Raw genomic sequence first — 17520 nt, 5'->3', positions numbered from 1 at the left:
CTTTTCTACACTAAAAACCAACTTTGTTGCTATTCAAGCTAGAGCGTTCATCTAACCGTCATTTTATGTTAAAATTTCCTGGAAAACACGCTGCTGAGGTCGGTTTTGCGATATCTCAAAAACTAACCGAGTTAGAGCTAAACAACCACATTTTTAACCTCGAATTCTGCAAAAACTCGAGCTGGGTGACATGTACGTCAATTCTGACAGCACAGGTCGATTCGCCATCTTTGAATTAGTCGAAAACGAGTACAAACAAGCCCAACTTAACTCAACTCAAAATGGCGGAAATTGCAAAATGGCGTCCAGAGACGCCATTTTGACTTTTCCAAAAAAATCGAGTTTGGACTCGTTTTCCACTAATTCGCGGACGGGGAGTGTAATGACGACAAGCTTTTCTGCGTCGCTCGAATGAAAACCCGTTTTTTAGCGAGTTTCTCGAACTGGACCCGAGATACGGTCACAGCGAGGTCGGAAATGGATTCCCCGTCCCCGAATTAGTCGGAAACGAGTGGTCACTCGAGGGGTTTACGTAAAAAACTAAGCAAGTTACCGAACGGTTTTAGGGCGGAAAGTGTCTTTTCCGCACTAAAAACCAACTTTGTTGCTATTCAAGCTAGAGCGTTCATCTAACCGTCATTTTATGTTAAAATTTTCCGGAAAACACGCTGGTGAAGTCAGTTTTTTGATATCTCAAAAACTAACCGAGTTAAAACCAAAAATTTCAAATTTTAATCACCAATTTGTTAGTTACTCGGACTGAGTGACGGATACGTGAAATCTGACTTCAGAATTGAAATCAGCGACCCCAAATTAGTCGAAAACGAGTGGTCACTCGAGGGGTCTGAGTTGAAAAACAAAAAAGTTGTGTGCGGAAAGTGTTCTTTCCGCACTAAAAACCAACTTTGTTGCTATTCAAGCTAGAGCGTTCATCTAACCGTCATTTTATGTTAAAATTTCCTGGAAAACACGCTGCTGAGGTCGGTTTTGCGATATCTCAAAAACTAACCGAGTTAGAGCTAAACAACCACATTTTTAACCTCGAATTCTGCAAAAACTCGAGCTGGGTGACATGTACGTCAATTCTGACAGCACAGGTCGATTCGCCATCTTTGAATTAGTCGAAAACGAGTACAAACAAGCCCAACTTAACTCAACTCAAAATGGCGGAAATTGCAAAATGGCGTCCAGAGACGCCATTTTGACTTTTCCGAAAAAATCGAGTTTGGACTCGTTTCCCACTAATTCGGGGACGGGGAGTGTAATGACGACAAGCTTTTCTGCGTCGCTCGAATGAAAACCCGTTTTTTAGCGAGTTTCTCGAACTAGACCTGAGATACGGTCAAAGCGAGGTCGGAAATGGATTCCCCGTCCCCGAATTAGTCGGAAACGAGTGGTCACTCGAGGGGTTTACGTAAAAAACTAAGCAAGTTACCGAACGGTTTTAGGGCGTAAAGTGTCTTTTCCGCACTAAAAACCAACTTTTTTACTATTCAAGCTAGAGCGTTCATCTAACCGTCATTTTATGTTAAAATTTTCCGGAAAACACGCTGGTGAAGTCAGTTTTTTGATATCTCAAAAACTAACCGAGTTAAAACCAAAAATTTCAAATTTTAATCACCAATTTGTTAGTTACTCGGACTGAGTGACGGATACGTGAAATCTGACTTCAGAATTGAAATCAGCGACCCCAAATTAGTCGAAAACGAGTGGTCACTCGAGGGGTCTGAGTTGAAAAACAAAAAAATTGTGTGCGGAAAGTGTCCTTTCCGCACTAAAAACCAACTTTGTTGCTATTCAAGCTAGAGCGTTCATCTAACCGTCATTTTATGTTAAAATTTCCCGGAAAAGACGCTGGTGAGGTCGGTTTTTTGATATCTCAAAAACTAACCGAGTTAAAACCAAAAATTTCAAATTTTAATCACCAATTTGTTAGTTACTCGGACTGAGTGACGGATACGTGAAATCTGACTTCAGAATTGAAATCAGCGACCCCAAATTAGTCGAAAACGAGTGGTCACTCGAGGGGTCTGAGTTGAAAAACAAAAAAGTTGTGTACGAAAAGTGTCTTTTCCACACTAAAAACCAACTTTGTTGCTATTCAAGCTAGAGCGTTCATCTAACCGTCATTTTATGTTAAAATTTCCTGGAAAACACGCTGGTGAGGTCGGTTTTGCGATATCTCAAAAACTAACCGAGTTAGAGCTAAACAACCACATTTTTAACCTCGAATTCTGCAAAAACTCGAGCTGGGTGACATGTACGTCAATTCTGACAGCACAGGTCGATTCGCCATCTTTGAATTAGTCGAAAACGAGTACAAACAAGCCCAACTTAACTCAACTCAAAATGGCGGAAATTGCAAAATGGCGTCCAGAGACGCCATTTTGACTTTTCCAAAAAAATCGAGTTTGGACTCGTTTCCCACTAATTCGGGGACGGGGAGTGTAATGACGACAAGCTTTTCTGCGTCGCTCGAATGAAAACCCGTTTTTTAGCGAGTTTCTTGAACTGGACGCGAGATACGGTCAAAGTGAGATAAGAAATGGATTTCCCGTGCCCGAATTAGTCGGAAACGAGTGGTCACTCGAGGGGTTTACGTAAAAAACTAAGCAAGTTACCGAACGGTTTTAGGGCGGAAAGTGTCTTTTCCGCACTAAAAACCAACTTTTTTACTATTCAAGCTAGAGCGTTCATCTAACCGTCATTTTATGTTAAAATTTTCCGGAAAACACGCTGGTGAAGTCAGTTTTTTGATATCTCAAAAACTAACCGAGTTAAAAACCAAAAATTTCAAATTTTAATCACCAATTTGTTAGTTACTCGGACTGAGTGACGGATACGTGAAATCTGACTTCAGAATTGAAATCAGCGACCCCAAATTAGTCGAAAACGAGTGGTCACTCGAGGGGTCTGAGTTGAAAAACAAAAAAGTTGTGTACGAAAAGTGTCTTTTCCACACTAAAAACCAACTTTGTTGCTATTCAAGCTAGAGCGTTCATCTAACCGTCATTTTATGTTAAAATTTCCGGGAAAAGACGCTGGTGAGGTCGGTTTTTTGATATCTCCACAATCAACCGAGTTAGAATCAAAAAATTTCAAAATTTCAGCCAAACTTACCAAATTCCCGAGCGACTGGATCGTTTTGGAGATGAGCGTCAACGTTCGGTTCGTTTGACAGTCGATCGCCTGCGTGGTCAGGTCGAACAGGCGCGGACCCAAAATGGCGGGCGCGAAAAATCGCAAAAATATAAAACCGGAAATCACCGAATACCTGCGCAGAAAAACGACTCAGATAAGGAAAAAAATTAAAAATTAAAATAAGAAAAATTAAAAAAAAATAAAAAATTCAAAAAAAGGAAATAAAAAAAAAAAAATAAATAAAAATACAAAAAAAATCAAAAAAAAAATATAAAAAAAAATTCAAAATAAAATAAAAAAAAAAAAATAAATAAAAATACAAAAAAAATCAAAAAAAAAAATTAAAAAAAAATTCAAAATAAAAAAAAAAAATTAAAAAATCACCTGATTTCCTTGTTGTTGGGAAAATACAAGATGGCGCACTCTTTGAGGTTATGGAATATTTGGCACATTAAAGACGGACAGTGGACGGCGCTGGCGGTAATATCGTCAAAAATTAGCTGAATGTACTGTTTCAGGTTGTTTTGATTGGTTTGGATGACGTTCGGGTCTTTCACTCGGGTAGGATCGATTTCGCACGGTTTTTTTTTCGCTAAAAAAAAAAAAAAAAAAAAAAATTGAAAAAAAAAAAAAAATTTAGAAAAAAAAAAACTAAAGAAAATTAAAATTTGAAGAAAAAAAAAATTGTAAAAATAAGATTAAAAAAATAAAAAATTGAAAAAAAAAAAAAATTGTAAAAATAAAAAAATAAAAGAAATTAAAGAAAAAAAAAATTGTAAAAATGAAAAGAAAATTTAAGAAAAAAAAAAACCAAAGAAATAAAAAATTAAAATTTGAAGAAAAAAAAATTGTAAAAATAAAAAGAAAAGAAATAAAAAAATAAAATTCAAAGAAAAAAAAGTTTAAGAAAAAAAAAATTAAAGAAAATAAAAAAATTAAAATTTGAAGAAAAAAAAATTGTAAAAATAAGATTAAAAAAAAATAAAAAATTGAAAAAAAAAACTAAAGAAAAGTACAAAAAATTAAAATTTGAAGAAAAAACAATTGTAAAAATAAAAAGAAAAGAATAAAAAAATAAAATTCAAGAAAAAAAAATTAAGAAAAAAAAAAGACTAAAGAAAATAAAAAAAAAATTGCAATTGAAGAAAAAAAAATTGTAAAAATAAGATTTAAAAAAAAAATAAAAAATTGAAAAAAAAAAAATAAAGAAAATAAAAAAAATTGAAAAAAAAACCTTAAGATTTTATTGCCAGAGTGGGGGTCAATTGTCCCTCGGTACCAATTATTGTTCTATAATGCATAGGCTGCCCCACATCTGGAATTCTGCTCCTTGTCTGTTGACACTGCAATCCTTTTAAAGATCGACAGATTTCGTGTGCAACATCATCATGCGAACGATTTTAAAGTGCAATAGTTAAAACCCCTCTGCACAATGCTCAATGTTTTAAACTTTTTGTCAGTCAAAAAACAAAAATTGTGTTTGCGTCAATATATTTGCTTAATTAAGAAACAATCTGTTGCCTTCTTACATTTGTGACAGGATTAAGGTTTTCAGCGATATTCACACCTACAGTACAAGGCATTGCTCAAATTTTGCATTAATAGAGAAGTGTCATTCTAGTCACATGCACAATTCTGTACTGTATGGAGGCTTGCTCGATTTAATATGCTGCCTGGTACTCTTAAGGACTGCAAAGATTTGAATGTTTTTAAAAAATTGATTCGAAATTATGTATTGTCTTCAAAATTTAATCTGTTTTACTATACCCGACTGATATTTTACTCTTTTATTTTTTATTCTATAATTTATAGTACCGTAGTTTTAAGTTTACTGATACCTGTACTTGTTTTCCTTATAGCCTTGTGCTAAATAAAGACAATTATTATTATTATTAAAATAAAAAAATTAAAATTTGAAGAAAAAACAATTGTAAAAATAAAAGAAAAGAAATAAAAAAATAAAATTCAAAAAAAAAAATTAAAGAAAAAAAAAAAACTAAAGAAAATAAAAAAATTGCAATTTGAAGAAAAAAAATTGTAAAAATAAGATTTAAAAAAAAAATAAAAAATTGAAAAAAAAAATAAAGAAAATAAAAAAATTGAAAAAAAAACTAAAGAAAATAAAAAAATTAAAATTTGAAGAAAAAACAATTGTAAAAATAAAAAGAAAAGAAATAAAAAAATAAAATTCAAAGAAAAAAAAAATTAAAGAAAAAAAAAAACTAAAGAAAATAAAAAAATTGCAATTTGAAGAAAAAAAATTGTAAAAATAAGATTAAAAAAAAAAATAAAAAATTGAAAAAAAAAAACTAAAGAAAATAAAAAAATTAAAATTTGAAGAAAAAACAATTGTAAAAATAAAAAGAAAAGAAATAAAAAAATAAAATTCAAAGAAAAAAAAAATTAAAGAAAAAAAAAAAACTAAAGAAAATAAAAAAATTGCAATTTGAAGAAAAAAAATTGTAAAAATAAGATTTAAAAAAAAAATAAAAAATTGAAAAAAAAACTAAAGAAAATAAAAAAATTGAAAAAAAAACCTAAAGAAAATAAAAAAATTAAAATTTGAAGAAAAAACAATTGTAAAAATAAAAAGAAAAGAAATAAAAAGATAAATTAAGAAAGTTAAAATTAAAAAAAAATAAATAAATAAAAATTAAAATAAAAAAAATAAAAAACTGACCTGATGATGAGTTCCAAAGTGGTTCGTAACGTTTTGTGCAAATATTGTAAACCGTTGAGACGCATCGTTTCGTCCATCATTTTCGAGACGAGCGTGTTGCCGCGAAAAATGGTGGTCGGATCGCTGAAATGGCAAAAATTGTCAAAAAAATGCTGAAATCGGTCGTTTAGTTGCTGAAATTCAAATGAAATTCGCAATTTTTTTGGTGAAATCGTCAAAAAAATGCTGAAATCGGTCGTTTAGTTGCTGAAATTCAAATGAAATTCGCAATTTTTTTAGTGAAATCGTCAAAAAAATGCTGAAATCGGTCGTTTTGTTGCTGAAATTCAAATGAAATTCGCAATTTTTTTAGTGAAATCGTCAAAAAAATGCTGAAATCGGTCGTTTTGTTGCTGAAATTCAAATGAAATTCGCAATTTTTTTGGTGAAATTGTCAAAATTTTAGTCTGATATTTGACAGTTTTTCTCAATGTGCCTGAAATCGACAATATTATTGCTGAAATTTGATCGACGAATGCTGAAATCGACGATACTGTTCCGCTAAAACTGTCATAATTATTGCTGAAGTCTTGTTGAAATTTGACTGTTTTTGTATTTTAGTGATGATTTTTTAAAATTGCTAAAATTATTGCTGAAATTTGACTGTTTTTGTATTTTATTGCTGATTTTTAAATTGCTAAAAATGATTGCTGAAATTTGACTGTTTTTGTATTTTAGTGATGAAATTTTTTTTTAAAAATTGCTAAAATTATTGCTGAAAATTGACGGTATTTGTATTTTATTGCTGATTTTTTAAAATTGCTAAAATTATTGCTGAAATTTGACTGTTTTGTATTTTATGGTTGAAATTTGACTGTTTTCGTATTTTATTGCTGATTTTTTAAAATTGCTAAAATTATTGCTGAAATTTGACTGTTTTGTATTTTATTGTTGAAATTTGACTGTTTTTGTATTTTAATGCTGATTTTTTAAAATTGCTAAAATTATTGCTGAAATTTGACTGTTTTTGTATTTTAATGCTGATTTTTTAAAATTGCTAAAATTATTGCTGAAATTTGACTGTTTTTGTATTTTATTGCTGATTTTTAAATTGCTAAAAATGATTGCTGAAATTTGACTGTTTTTGTATTTTAGTGATGAAATTTTTTTTTAAAAATTGCTAAAATTATTGCTGAAAATTGACGGTATTTGTATTTTATTGCTGATTTTTTAAAATTGCTAAAATTATTGCTGAAATTTGACTGTTTTGTATTTTATGGTTGAAATTTGACTGTTTTCGTATTTTATTGCTGATTTTTTAAAATTGCTAAAATTATTGCTGAAATTTGACTGTTTTGTATTTTATTGTTGAAATTTGACTGTTTTTGTGTATTTTATTGCTGATTTTTTTTAAATAAAAATATTATTGCTGAAATTTGATTGTTTTTTATTTTATTGTTGAAATTTGACTGTTTTGGTATTTTATTGCTAATTTTTTTAAAATGATAAAATTATTGCTGAAATTTGACTATTTTTGTATTTTATTGCTGATTTTTAAATTGCTAAAAATGATTGCTGAAATTTGACTGTTTTTGTATTTTAGTGATGAAATTTTTTTTAAAAAATTGCTAAAATTATTTCTGAAAATTGACGGTATTTGTATTTTATTGCTGATTTTTTAAAATTGCTAAAATTATTGCTGAAATTTGACTGTTTTGTATTTTATGGTTGAAATTTGACTGTTTTCGTATTTTATTGCTGATTTTTTAAAATTGCTAAAATTATTGCTGAAATTTGACTGTTTTGTATTTTATGGTTGAAATTTGACTGTTTTCGTATTTTATTGCTGATTTTTTAAAATTGCTAAAATTATTGCTGAAATTTGACTGTTTTGTATTTTATTGTTGAAATTTGACTGTTTTTGTGTATTTTATTGCTGATTTTTTTTAAATAAAAATATTATTGCTGAAATTTGATTGTTTTTGATTTTATTGTTGAAATTTGACTGTTTTGGTATTTTATTGCTAATTTTTTTAAAATGATAAAATTATTGCTGAAATTTGACTATTTTTGTATTTTATTGCTGATTTTTAAATTGCTAAAAATGATTGCTGAAATTTGACTGTTTTTGTATTTTAGTGATGAAATTTTTTTTTTAAAATTGCTAAAATTATTGCTGAAAATTGACGGTATTTGTATTTTATTGCTGATTTTTTAAAATTGCTAAAATTATTGCTGAAATTTGACTGTTTTGTATTTTATGGTTGAAATTTAACTGTTTTCGTATTTTATTGTTGAAATTTGACTGTTTTTGTGTATTTTATTGCTGATTTTTTTTAAATAAAAATATTATTGCTGAAATTTGATTGTTTTTGATTTTATTGTTGAAATTTGACTGTTTTGGTATTTTATTGTTAATTTTTTTAAAATGATAAAATTATTGCTGAAATTTGACTGTTTTTGTATTTTATTGCTAATTTTTTTAAAATGATAAAATTATTGCTGAAATTTGACTGTTTTTGTATTTTATTGCTGTTTTATTTTTAAAAATTGCTAAAATTTTTGCTGAAATTTGACTGTTTCTCTTTTTTATTGCTGAATTAAAAACAAACTAAAATTATTGTTGAAATTTGACTGTTTATGTATTTTATTGCTGTTTTATTTTTAAAAATTGTTAAAATTATTGCTGAAATTTGACTGTTTTTGTATTTTATTGCTGATTTTTTTTAAATAATAAAAATATCGCTGAAATTTGATTGTTTTTGTATTTTATTGCTAAAATTTGACTGTTTATGTATTTCATTGCTGAAATTTAAAAAATGATTGCTGAATTCGGGAACTAGTTGGAGACATTTTACAATTTTTATGGTGAAATTTAATTTTTTAAATGCTGAAATTGACGTTTTTATTGCTAAAATTAAAATATTTATTGAAAAAATTTAGTAATTTTGGTTGTTAATTTAGCAAGTTTATTGCTGAAATTTGATAATCTTAATGCTGAAATCGACGTTTTTATTGATAAAATTTGATATTTTAAATATTGAAATTGAAATATTTCTTGATGAAATTTGGTATTTTAAATACTGAAATCGACGTTTTTATTGCTAAAATTAAAATATTTGTTGATGAAATTTATTAATGTAGATTGATAATTTATTGCTAAAATTGCTGAAAAAAAATATTTTTTTGTGAAATTGCTGAAATTTGACAGTTTTTATGCTAAAATCGACAATTTTGGTGCTGAAATTCGGGAACTGCTTAGAAAAATTTTTATGAAGAAATTTAATTTTTGAAATGTTGAAATCGACGTTTTAGTTGCTGAAATTTGGTAATTTTAATGCTGAAATTGACGATTATATTGCTGAAATTGAAATATTACTTGATAAAATTTGGTAATTCTGGTTGTTAATTTAGTAAATTTATTGCTGAAATTTGATATTTTAAATACTGAAATCGACGTTTTAATTGCTGAAATTTGATCATTTTAATGCTGAAATTTAATATTTTTTATGCTTAAACTGAAATTTTTCTCGATGAAATTTATTAATGTAGATTGATAATTTATTGCTAAAATTGCTGAAATTTGACAGTTTCAAAGCTGAAATTGACAATCTTATTGCTGAAATTTGATACTTTAAATGCTGAAATTGAAAATTATATTGCTAAAAAAATACTTTTTTTGGTAAAATTGCTGAAATTTTACGGTTTTTATGCTGAAATTTCATTTTTTAAATGCTGAAATTAAAATATTTGTTGATGAAATTTGGCAATTTAGTCTATAAATTTAGTAAATTTATTGCTGAAATTTGATATTTTAAATGCTGAAATCGACGTTTTTATTGCTGAAATTTAAATATTTCTTGATAAAATTTGGTAATTTTGGTTGTTAATTTAGTAAATTTATTGCTGAAATCTGATATTTTAGTGCTGAAATCGACGTTTTAATTGCTGAAATTTGATCATTTTAATGCTGAAATTTACGTTTTTATTGCTGAAATTGAAATACTTGATAAAATTTGGTAATTCTGGTTGTTAATTTCGTAAATTTATTGCTGAAATTTGATATTTTAAATACTGAAATTGACGTTTTAATTGCTGAAATTTGGTAATTTTAATGATGAAATTGACGTTTTTATTGATGAAATTTGATACTTTAAATGCTGAAATTGAAATATTTCTTGATGAAATTTGACAGTTTCAATACTGAAATCGACGTATTTAATGCTGAAATCGACGTTTTTTGTTGCTGAAATTTGAACTATTTCTTGATGAAATCTTACAGATTCAATACTGAAATCGACGTATTTAATGCTGAAATTGAAATATTTCTTGATGAAACGCAAAAACTGAAACGTCTCGACGATTTGGCAACGTCGCAACCGCATTTTAACGTATTTTCAGCGTACAAAGCGTTCGATTCATCGAAAAACGATAAAACTGATTAAACATTCATTCAGAAACGGTCTTATCTCGTTTTTTTTCGATAAATATTTACTTGTCGTACACTTTTTGATAAGAAATTGACGGTTAGAGTACTATTTTAGTTTTAGTAGAATAATATTAAAATTAGAAAAAAAAAATATTTTTTTTTTTTTTTTAAATTTTATATATTTTTTATTTTTTTTTTTTGGATTTTTTTTTTTTGTTTTTATTTTTTTTGGTATTTATTGTAATTATTATTTTTTTTATTATTGCGGTGTTGCCACGTATTTTTTTTCTAAATATTTAAAAAATTTTAAATTTTTTAAGTAAAATTTGTTTTAAGAGTACTATTTTAGTTTTAGTAGAATAATATTAAAATTAGAAAAAAAAAATATTTTTTTTTTTTTTTTAAATTTTATATTTTTTTTTTTTTTTTTTGGATTTTTTTTTTTGTTTTTATTTTTTTTTGGTATTTATTGTAATTATTTTTTTTTTTATTATTGCGGTGTTGCCACGTTTTTTTTTTCTAAATATTTAAAAAATTTTAAATTTTTTAAGTAAAATTTGTTTTTTTAATTATTTCAATTTCACTAATTATACAATCGATTTCATCAATAAAACAGTAAATTTCATTAATTAAAATATCGAATTTCACTTAATAAATGAAAATTCATCAATTTTAGAACAAAAAATAATGAAATTTGATGTTTTAAATGATGAAATCGACTGTTTTATTGATGAAATTTCAATAATTTTACACTGAAATTTCACTTAATAAATGAAAATTCATCAAATTCAATACAAGAAATAATGAAATTTGATATTTCAAATGATGAAATCGAAAGTTTTATTGATGAAATCGACTGTTTTATTAATGAAATTTCAATGATTTTACACTGAAATTTCACTTAATAAATAAAAATTTATCAAATTCACTACGAAAAATGATGAAATTTGATGTTTGAAATGATGAAATCGAAAGTTTTATTGATGAAATCGACTGTTTTATTGATGAAATTTCAATAATTTTACATTGAAATTTCACTTAATAAATGACAGTTTATCAATTTCAATATGAAAAATGATGAAATTTGATGTTTTAGAAGATTAAATCGAAAGTTTTATTTGTGAAATCGACTGTTTTATTGATGAAATTTCAATAATTTTTCACTGAAATTTCACAAAATAAATCAAAATTCATCAATTTCGATGCGAAAAATGATGAAATTTGACGTTTCAAGTGATGAAATCGACTGTTTTATTGATGAAATTTCAATGATTTCACACTAAAATTTCACAAAATAAATCAAAATTCATCAATTTCAATGCGAAAAATGATGAAATTTGAATAATTTAACACTGAAATTTCACTTAATAAATAAAAATGCATCAATTTTAAAACGAAAAATAATGAAATTTGATGTTTTAGAAGATGAAATCGACTGTTTTATTGATGAAATTTCAATGATTTTTCACTGAAATTTCACAAAATAAATGAAAATTCATCAAATTCAATACAAAAAATAATGAAATTTGATGTTAAAAATGATGAAATCGACTGTTTTATTGATGAAATTTCAATAATTTTACATTGAAATTTCACTTAATAAATGACAGTTTATCAATTTCAATACGAAAAATAATGAAATTTGATGTTTTAGAAGATGAAATCGAATGTTTTATTGATGAAATTTCAATAATTTAACACTGAAATTTCACTTAATAAACAAAAATTCATCAAATTCAATACAAAAAATAATGAAATTTGATGTTTTACATGATGAAATCGAAAGTTTTATTGATGAAATCGACTATTTTACTGATGAAATTTTAATAGTTTGATGCCAAAATTTCACTCAATAAACCAAGACTTATAAAGTTTAACATCGTGAGTAATGAAATTTCATGATCTAAATGATGAAATCGACTGTTTTATTGATGAAATTTCAATGATTTTACACTGAAATTTCACTTAATAAATGACAGTTCATCAATTTCAATATGAAAAATGATGAAATTTGATGTTTTAGAAGATTAAATCGACTGTTTTATTGATGAAATCGACTGTTTTATTGATGAAATCGACTGTTTTATTGATGAAATTTCAATGATTTTACACTGAAATTTCACTTAATAAATAAAAATTCATCAATTTTAGAACGAAAAATAACGAAATTTGATGTTTTAAATGATGAAATCGAAAGTTTTATTGATGAAATCGACTGTTTTATTGATGAAATTTCAATAATTTTACACTGAAATTTCACTTAATAAATAACAGTTTATCAATTTCAAAACGAAAAATAATAAAATTTGATGTTTCAAATAATGAAATCGAAAGTTTTATTGATGAAATCGACTGTTTTATTGATGAAATTTCAATGATTTTACACTGAAATTTCACTTAATAAATGACAGTTTATCAATTTCCATACGAAAAATAATAAAATTTGATGTTTCAAATAATGAAATCGACTGTTTTATTGATGAAATTTCAATGATTTTACACTGAAATTTCACTTAATAAATGACAGTTTATCAATTTCCATACGAAAAATAATGAAATTTGATGTTTTAAATGATGAAATCGAAAGTTTGATTGATGAAATCGACTGTTTTATTGATGAAATTTCAATAATTTTACACTGAAATTTCACTTAATAAATAACAGTTTATCAATTTCAAAACGAAAAATAATAAAATTTGATGTTTCAAATAATGAAATCGAAAGTTTTATTGATGAAATCGACTGTTTTATTGATGAAATTTCAATGATTTTACACTGAAATTTCACTTAATAAATGACAGTTTATCAATTTCCATACGAAAAATAATGAAATTTGATGTTTTAAATGATGAAATCGAAAGTTTGATTGATGAAATCGACTGTTTTATTGATGAAATTTCAATAATTTTACACTGAAATTTCACTTAATAAATCAAAATTCATCAATTTCGATGCGAAAAATTATGAAATTTGACGTTTAAAATGATGAAATCGACCGTTTTATCGATGAAATTTTTGACAGATTACTCACGTGACTTTCGATATTTCGACAGCCGCCAGCGATCGGATGATTGGTTCGATTTGCGCCGAATGCAGCAGGATTCGAACCAGGGGCGGGGCGATTTCGATTTTATTGATAATCTCGCCCAGAACGTAGATCGAACTGTTTGTGATTGGCTAAAAAAAAAAAAAAAAAAATTGACCGAAAAAAAAAATATACAGAAAAAAAAAAATTGACAAAAAAAAAATGAAAAAGTAAAATTAAAGAAAAAAACAAATTGACAAAAAAAAAATTGAAAAAAGAAAAAAAATGAATTTAACAGAAAAAAAATAATTGACAAAAAAAAAAGTTGAAAGAAAAATAAAATTAAGAAAAAAAATTTGACAAAAAAAAATTAACAGAAAAAAAAAATATTTACAAAAAAAAAAATTTGCAAAAAAAAAAAATTTGACAAAAGAAAAAACAATTTTTGACAGAAAAAAAAAATTGACAGCATCTGTCAAAACGTCAAAAACTAAAGACACGTCAGAAATTGTCAATTTTTTGATTAATTCTGACGGCTGTCATTTTTCCGTATTTTTGCCGACATTGACATTCTTTACGTTTTTTTTGACGTTTGACAACAACTTTCCCGATTTTTCTCGACTGTCATTTTTTTCTCGACACTTTGACAACTGTCAAACGCGTCTGTCAATCTTATCCGTACATGTAAATCTGACAGCAGCTGTCAAAGGTCAAAAATTCAAAACAAACACAAAATTGTCGATTTGACAAAATTTCGTCGGTTTCGCTAATTTTGACAGCTGTCAACCGTCAAAGTTAAAATACAAACCAGAAATTGTCCGTTTAACTAATTTTGACAGCTGTCAAATGTCAAAATTTAAATACAAACTGGAAATTGCAAATTTAAGAAATTTTGACAGCTGTCAAACGTCAAAAATTCAGTCACACATTAAAAATTTAATACAGACTCAAAATAATCAAATTGACAAATTTTGACAACTGTTAAATGTCAAAAATTAAATAGAAACCAAAAATTGTCGGTTTGACTAATTTTGACAGCTGTCAAGTGTCAAAATTTAAATACAAACTGGAAATTGCAAATTTAAGAAATTTTGACAGCTGTCAAACGTCAAAAATTCAGTCACACATTAAAAATTTAATACAGACTCAAAATAATCAAATTGACAAATTTTGACAACTGTCAAGTGTCAAAATTTAAATACAAACTCAAAATTGTCATTTTGACAGCTGTCAAAAGTCAAAAAGTATATATAAACACAAAATTCTTGATTTGACTAATTTTGACAGCTGTCAAACATCAAAAATAAAATACAAACTCAAAATAGTCAATTTGACTAATTTTGACAGCTGTCAAACGTCAAAAATTAAATACAAATCCAAAGTTGTGGATTTGACTAATTTTGACAGCTGTCAAACGTCAAAAATTAAATTTTAACCCAAAACTGTCGGTTTGACTAATTTTGACAGCTGTCAAATGTCAAAATTTAAATATAAACAAAAATTCTTGACTTGACTAATTTTGACAGCTGTCAAACGTCAAAAATTAAATGCAAACCAAAAATTGTTTGTGACACCTGTCAAACGTCAAAAGTGATATATCAACGCAAAATTGGAAAATAATGACAGAAAAATTGATAAATGTCAAAAGTCAAGAACGAGAAGAAAAATGACAGATGTCGGAAAAAATTGACAGCCAAATGACAGATGGTAAATTGTATTTAAAAAAAAAATTGACATCTGTCATTTTTCTGTCACTTTTATTTTTCCGCGACTTTTGACATCTGTCAGTTTCTTTACATTTTTGTTTGACATTTTTCTTTCAGCTGTCAAACGTTCAAAATTGAATACAAACTAAAAAAAAGGACAGAAAATTGATAAATGTCAAAAGTCAATTGACAGACTGTCATTTTCTCCGCCTTTTGACAGCTGTCATTTTTCCGCGACTTTTGATATCTGTTAGTTTTATTTGACAGCTGTCAAACGTCAAAAATTAAATTCAGAAAAATAGAAACTTTTGACAACTCTCATTTCCCCCGACTTTTGACAGCTGTCTATTTTGTTGTTGTATTTTGACATTTAACTCTTTTATGACAAGTGTCAGATGTCAAAAAAAAACCGTCACGTCAGAAATTGTGTTTTTGACTAATTGTGACTTTTGACAGCTGTCAGTTTTGTTTTTTGACAGCTGTCACACGTCAAAAATTTAATTCAGAAAAATAGAGACTTTTGACAACTGTCATTTCCCCCGACTTTTGACAGCTGTCTATTTTGTTTTTGTATTTTGACATTTAACTCTTTTATGACAAGTGTCAGATGTCAAAAAAAAACGTCATGTCAGAAATTGTGTTTTTGACAAATTGTGACTTTTGACAGCTGTCAAACGTCAAAAATTAAATTCAGAAAAATAGAGACTTTTGACAGCTGTCTATTTTTTTTGTATTTTGACATTTAACTCTGTTTTGACAAGTGTCAGATGTCAAAAAATTAAAAAAAAAAACGTCACGTCAAAAATTGTGTTTTGGCTAATTGTGACTTTTGACAGCTGGCAGTTTTCTTTTTTTGACAGCTGTCAAAAATTAAATTAAAAAAAATAGAGACTTTTGACAACTGTCATTTCCCCCGACTTTTGACAGCTGCCAATTTTTGATTTTTTTTTTTGTTTTTTTGACAAAATTTTGACAGCCGTCAATTTCGTACCTGCACGTGAAGACTGTTCAACAATAGTTCCTTGAGGTGTTGATAGATGGCGGCGGGGAAAACTCGATCCTCCGTGTACTGGACCTGGAGCCGTAACGAACCCAAACTGTTGTCACTTGACAGGCGCGAACCGGGCGGCGTCGAATACGTCAAACACGGTCGATTGCGGCTCGAGCGCGGCTGCAAAAAGTACCTGCGAGCAAGCAAAAACGTCAAACGGCCGTCATTTCTGTCAAAAAAAACGAAAAATTTCAAAACACGTGATTATACTCGTTTTCGACTAATTCGGGGACGGGGAATCCATTGCAACTGTCAGTTTGACAGTAACTGTCACTGGAAGGGAGAAAATCCAAGATGGCGGCCAAAAATTAACAAAATCGATGTAAAACTCGCTTAGTTTTAGAGATATCGTAAAACCGAGTGCACCGGTGGCTTTTCTGGAAAATTTTAGCATAAAATGACGGTTAGACGGACGTTCTAGCTTAAAAAGCAAGAAAGTTGGTTTTTAGTGTGGAAAAGACACTTTCCGCACACAACTTTAATATCGATCCACTTACACCCCTCGAGTTTGTACTCGTTTTCGACTAATTTGGGGTCGGGGAATTCATTGCAACTGTCAGTTTTACTGTAACTGTCACTGGAAGGGAGAAAATCCAAGATGGCGGCCAAAATTAAAAAAATCAAGATTATACTCGTTTTCGACTAATTTGGGGTCGGGGAATGCATTGCAACTGTCAGTTTTACTCTACCTGTCACTGGAAGAGAGAAAATCCAAAATGACGGCCAAAAATTAAAAAAATGTTCATTATGACAGTTGGGTTGGAATTTTGCAAATAATTTTAGTTTCTTTGAAATCCTTGACGTAAAATTAGTAGAAAACGAGCCCAAACTCGATTTTTTTGGTGAAATTCAAAATGGCGGTTGTGGGCGCCATTTGCATTTTCTGCCATTTTGAGTGGAGATAAAGGGGTCGTGTTTGTACTCGTTTTCGACTGATTCGAGGATGCCGAATCGATCTGTACACTCAGAATTCACGTACTTTTCACTCAGATTGAGTTTTCACAAAATTCAAGGTTAAAAATGTGTTTTTTAAAGTGAAACTTGGTTAGTTTTAGAGATATCGTAAAACCGAGTGCACCGGTGGCTTTTCTGGAAAATTTTAGCATAAAATGACGGTTAGACGGACGTTCTAGCTTAAAAAGCAAGAAAGTTGGTTTTTAGTGTGGAAAAGACACTTTCCGCACACAACTTTAATATCGATCCACTTACACCCCTCGAGTTTGTACTCGTTTTCGACTAATTTGGGGTCGGGGAATCCATTGCAACTGTCAGTTTGACAGTAACTGTCACTGGAAGGGAGAAAATCCAAAATGGCGGCCAAAAATTCAAAAATCGAGTTTATACTCGTTTTCGACTAATTTGGGGTCGGGGAATCCATTGCAACTGTCAGTTTGACAGTAACTGTCACTGGAAGGGAGAAAATCCAAGATGGAGGCCAAAAATGTCAAAATTCCAGCCCGAAACTTGCACACCCTGTATCTCGGTTATTTTTTAACGTACAGGGTGGTT

The 17520-nt window shown here is 28.0% G+C and overlaps 1 protein-coding gene across 1 annotated transcript in view; it reads right to left on the bottom strand.

Annotated features, from left to right (window-relative positions):
* Nucleotides 1–17520, bottom strand: part of LOC145738367 (GTPase-activating protein-like) — a 44359-nt gene that overhangs the window by 11032 nt on the left and 15807 nt on the right. The window contains 5 exon segments of the mRNA XM_081993187.1: nt 3121–3274; nt 3526–3733; nt 5823–5944; nt 13261–13406; nt 15952–16144. Of these exon segments, the coding sequence (XP_081849313.1) occupies nt 3121–3274; nt 3526–3733; nt 5823–5944; nt 13261–13406; nt 15952–16144 (823 nt within the window).

Source organism: Ips typographus, linkage group LG15, assembly GCF_016097725.1.
Source record: "Ips typographus isolate SLU linkage group LG15, UJ_Ityp_2.0, whole genome shotgun sequence".
NCBI lineage: Eukaryota > Metazoa > Arthropoda > Insecta > Coleoptera > Curculionidae > Ips > Ips typographus.
Note: the sequence above shows the minus strand (reverse complement) of the source record. Positions and strands in the feature narration are given on the sequence as shown.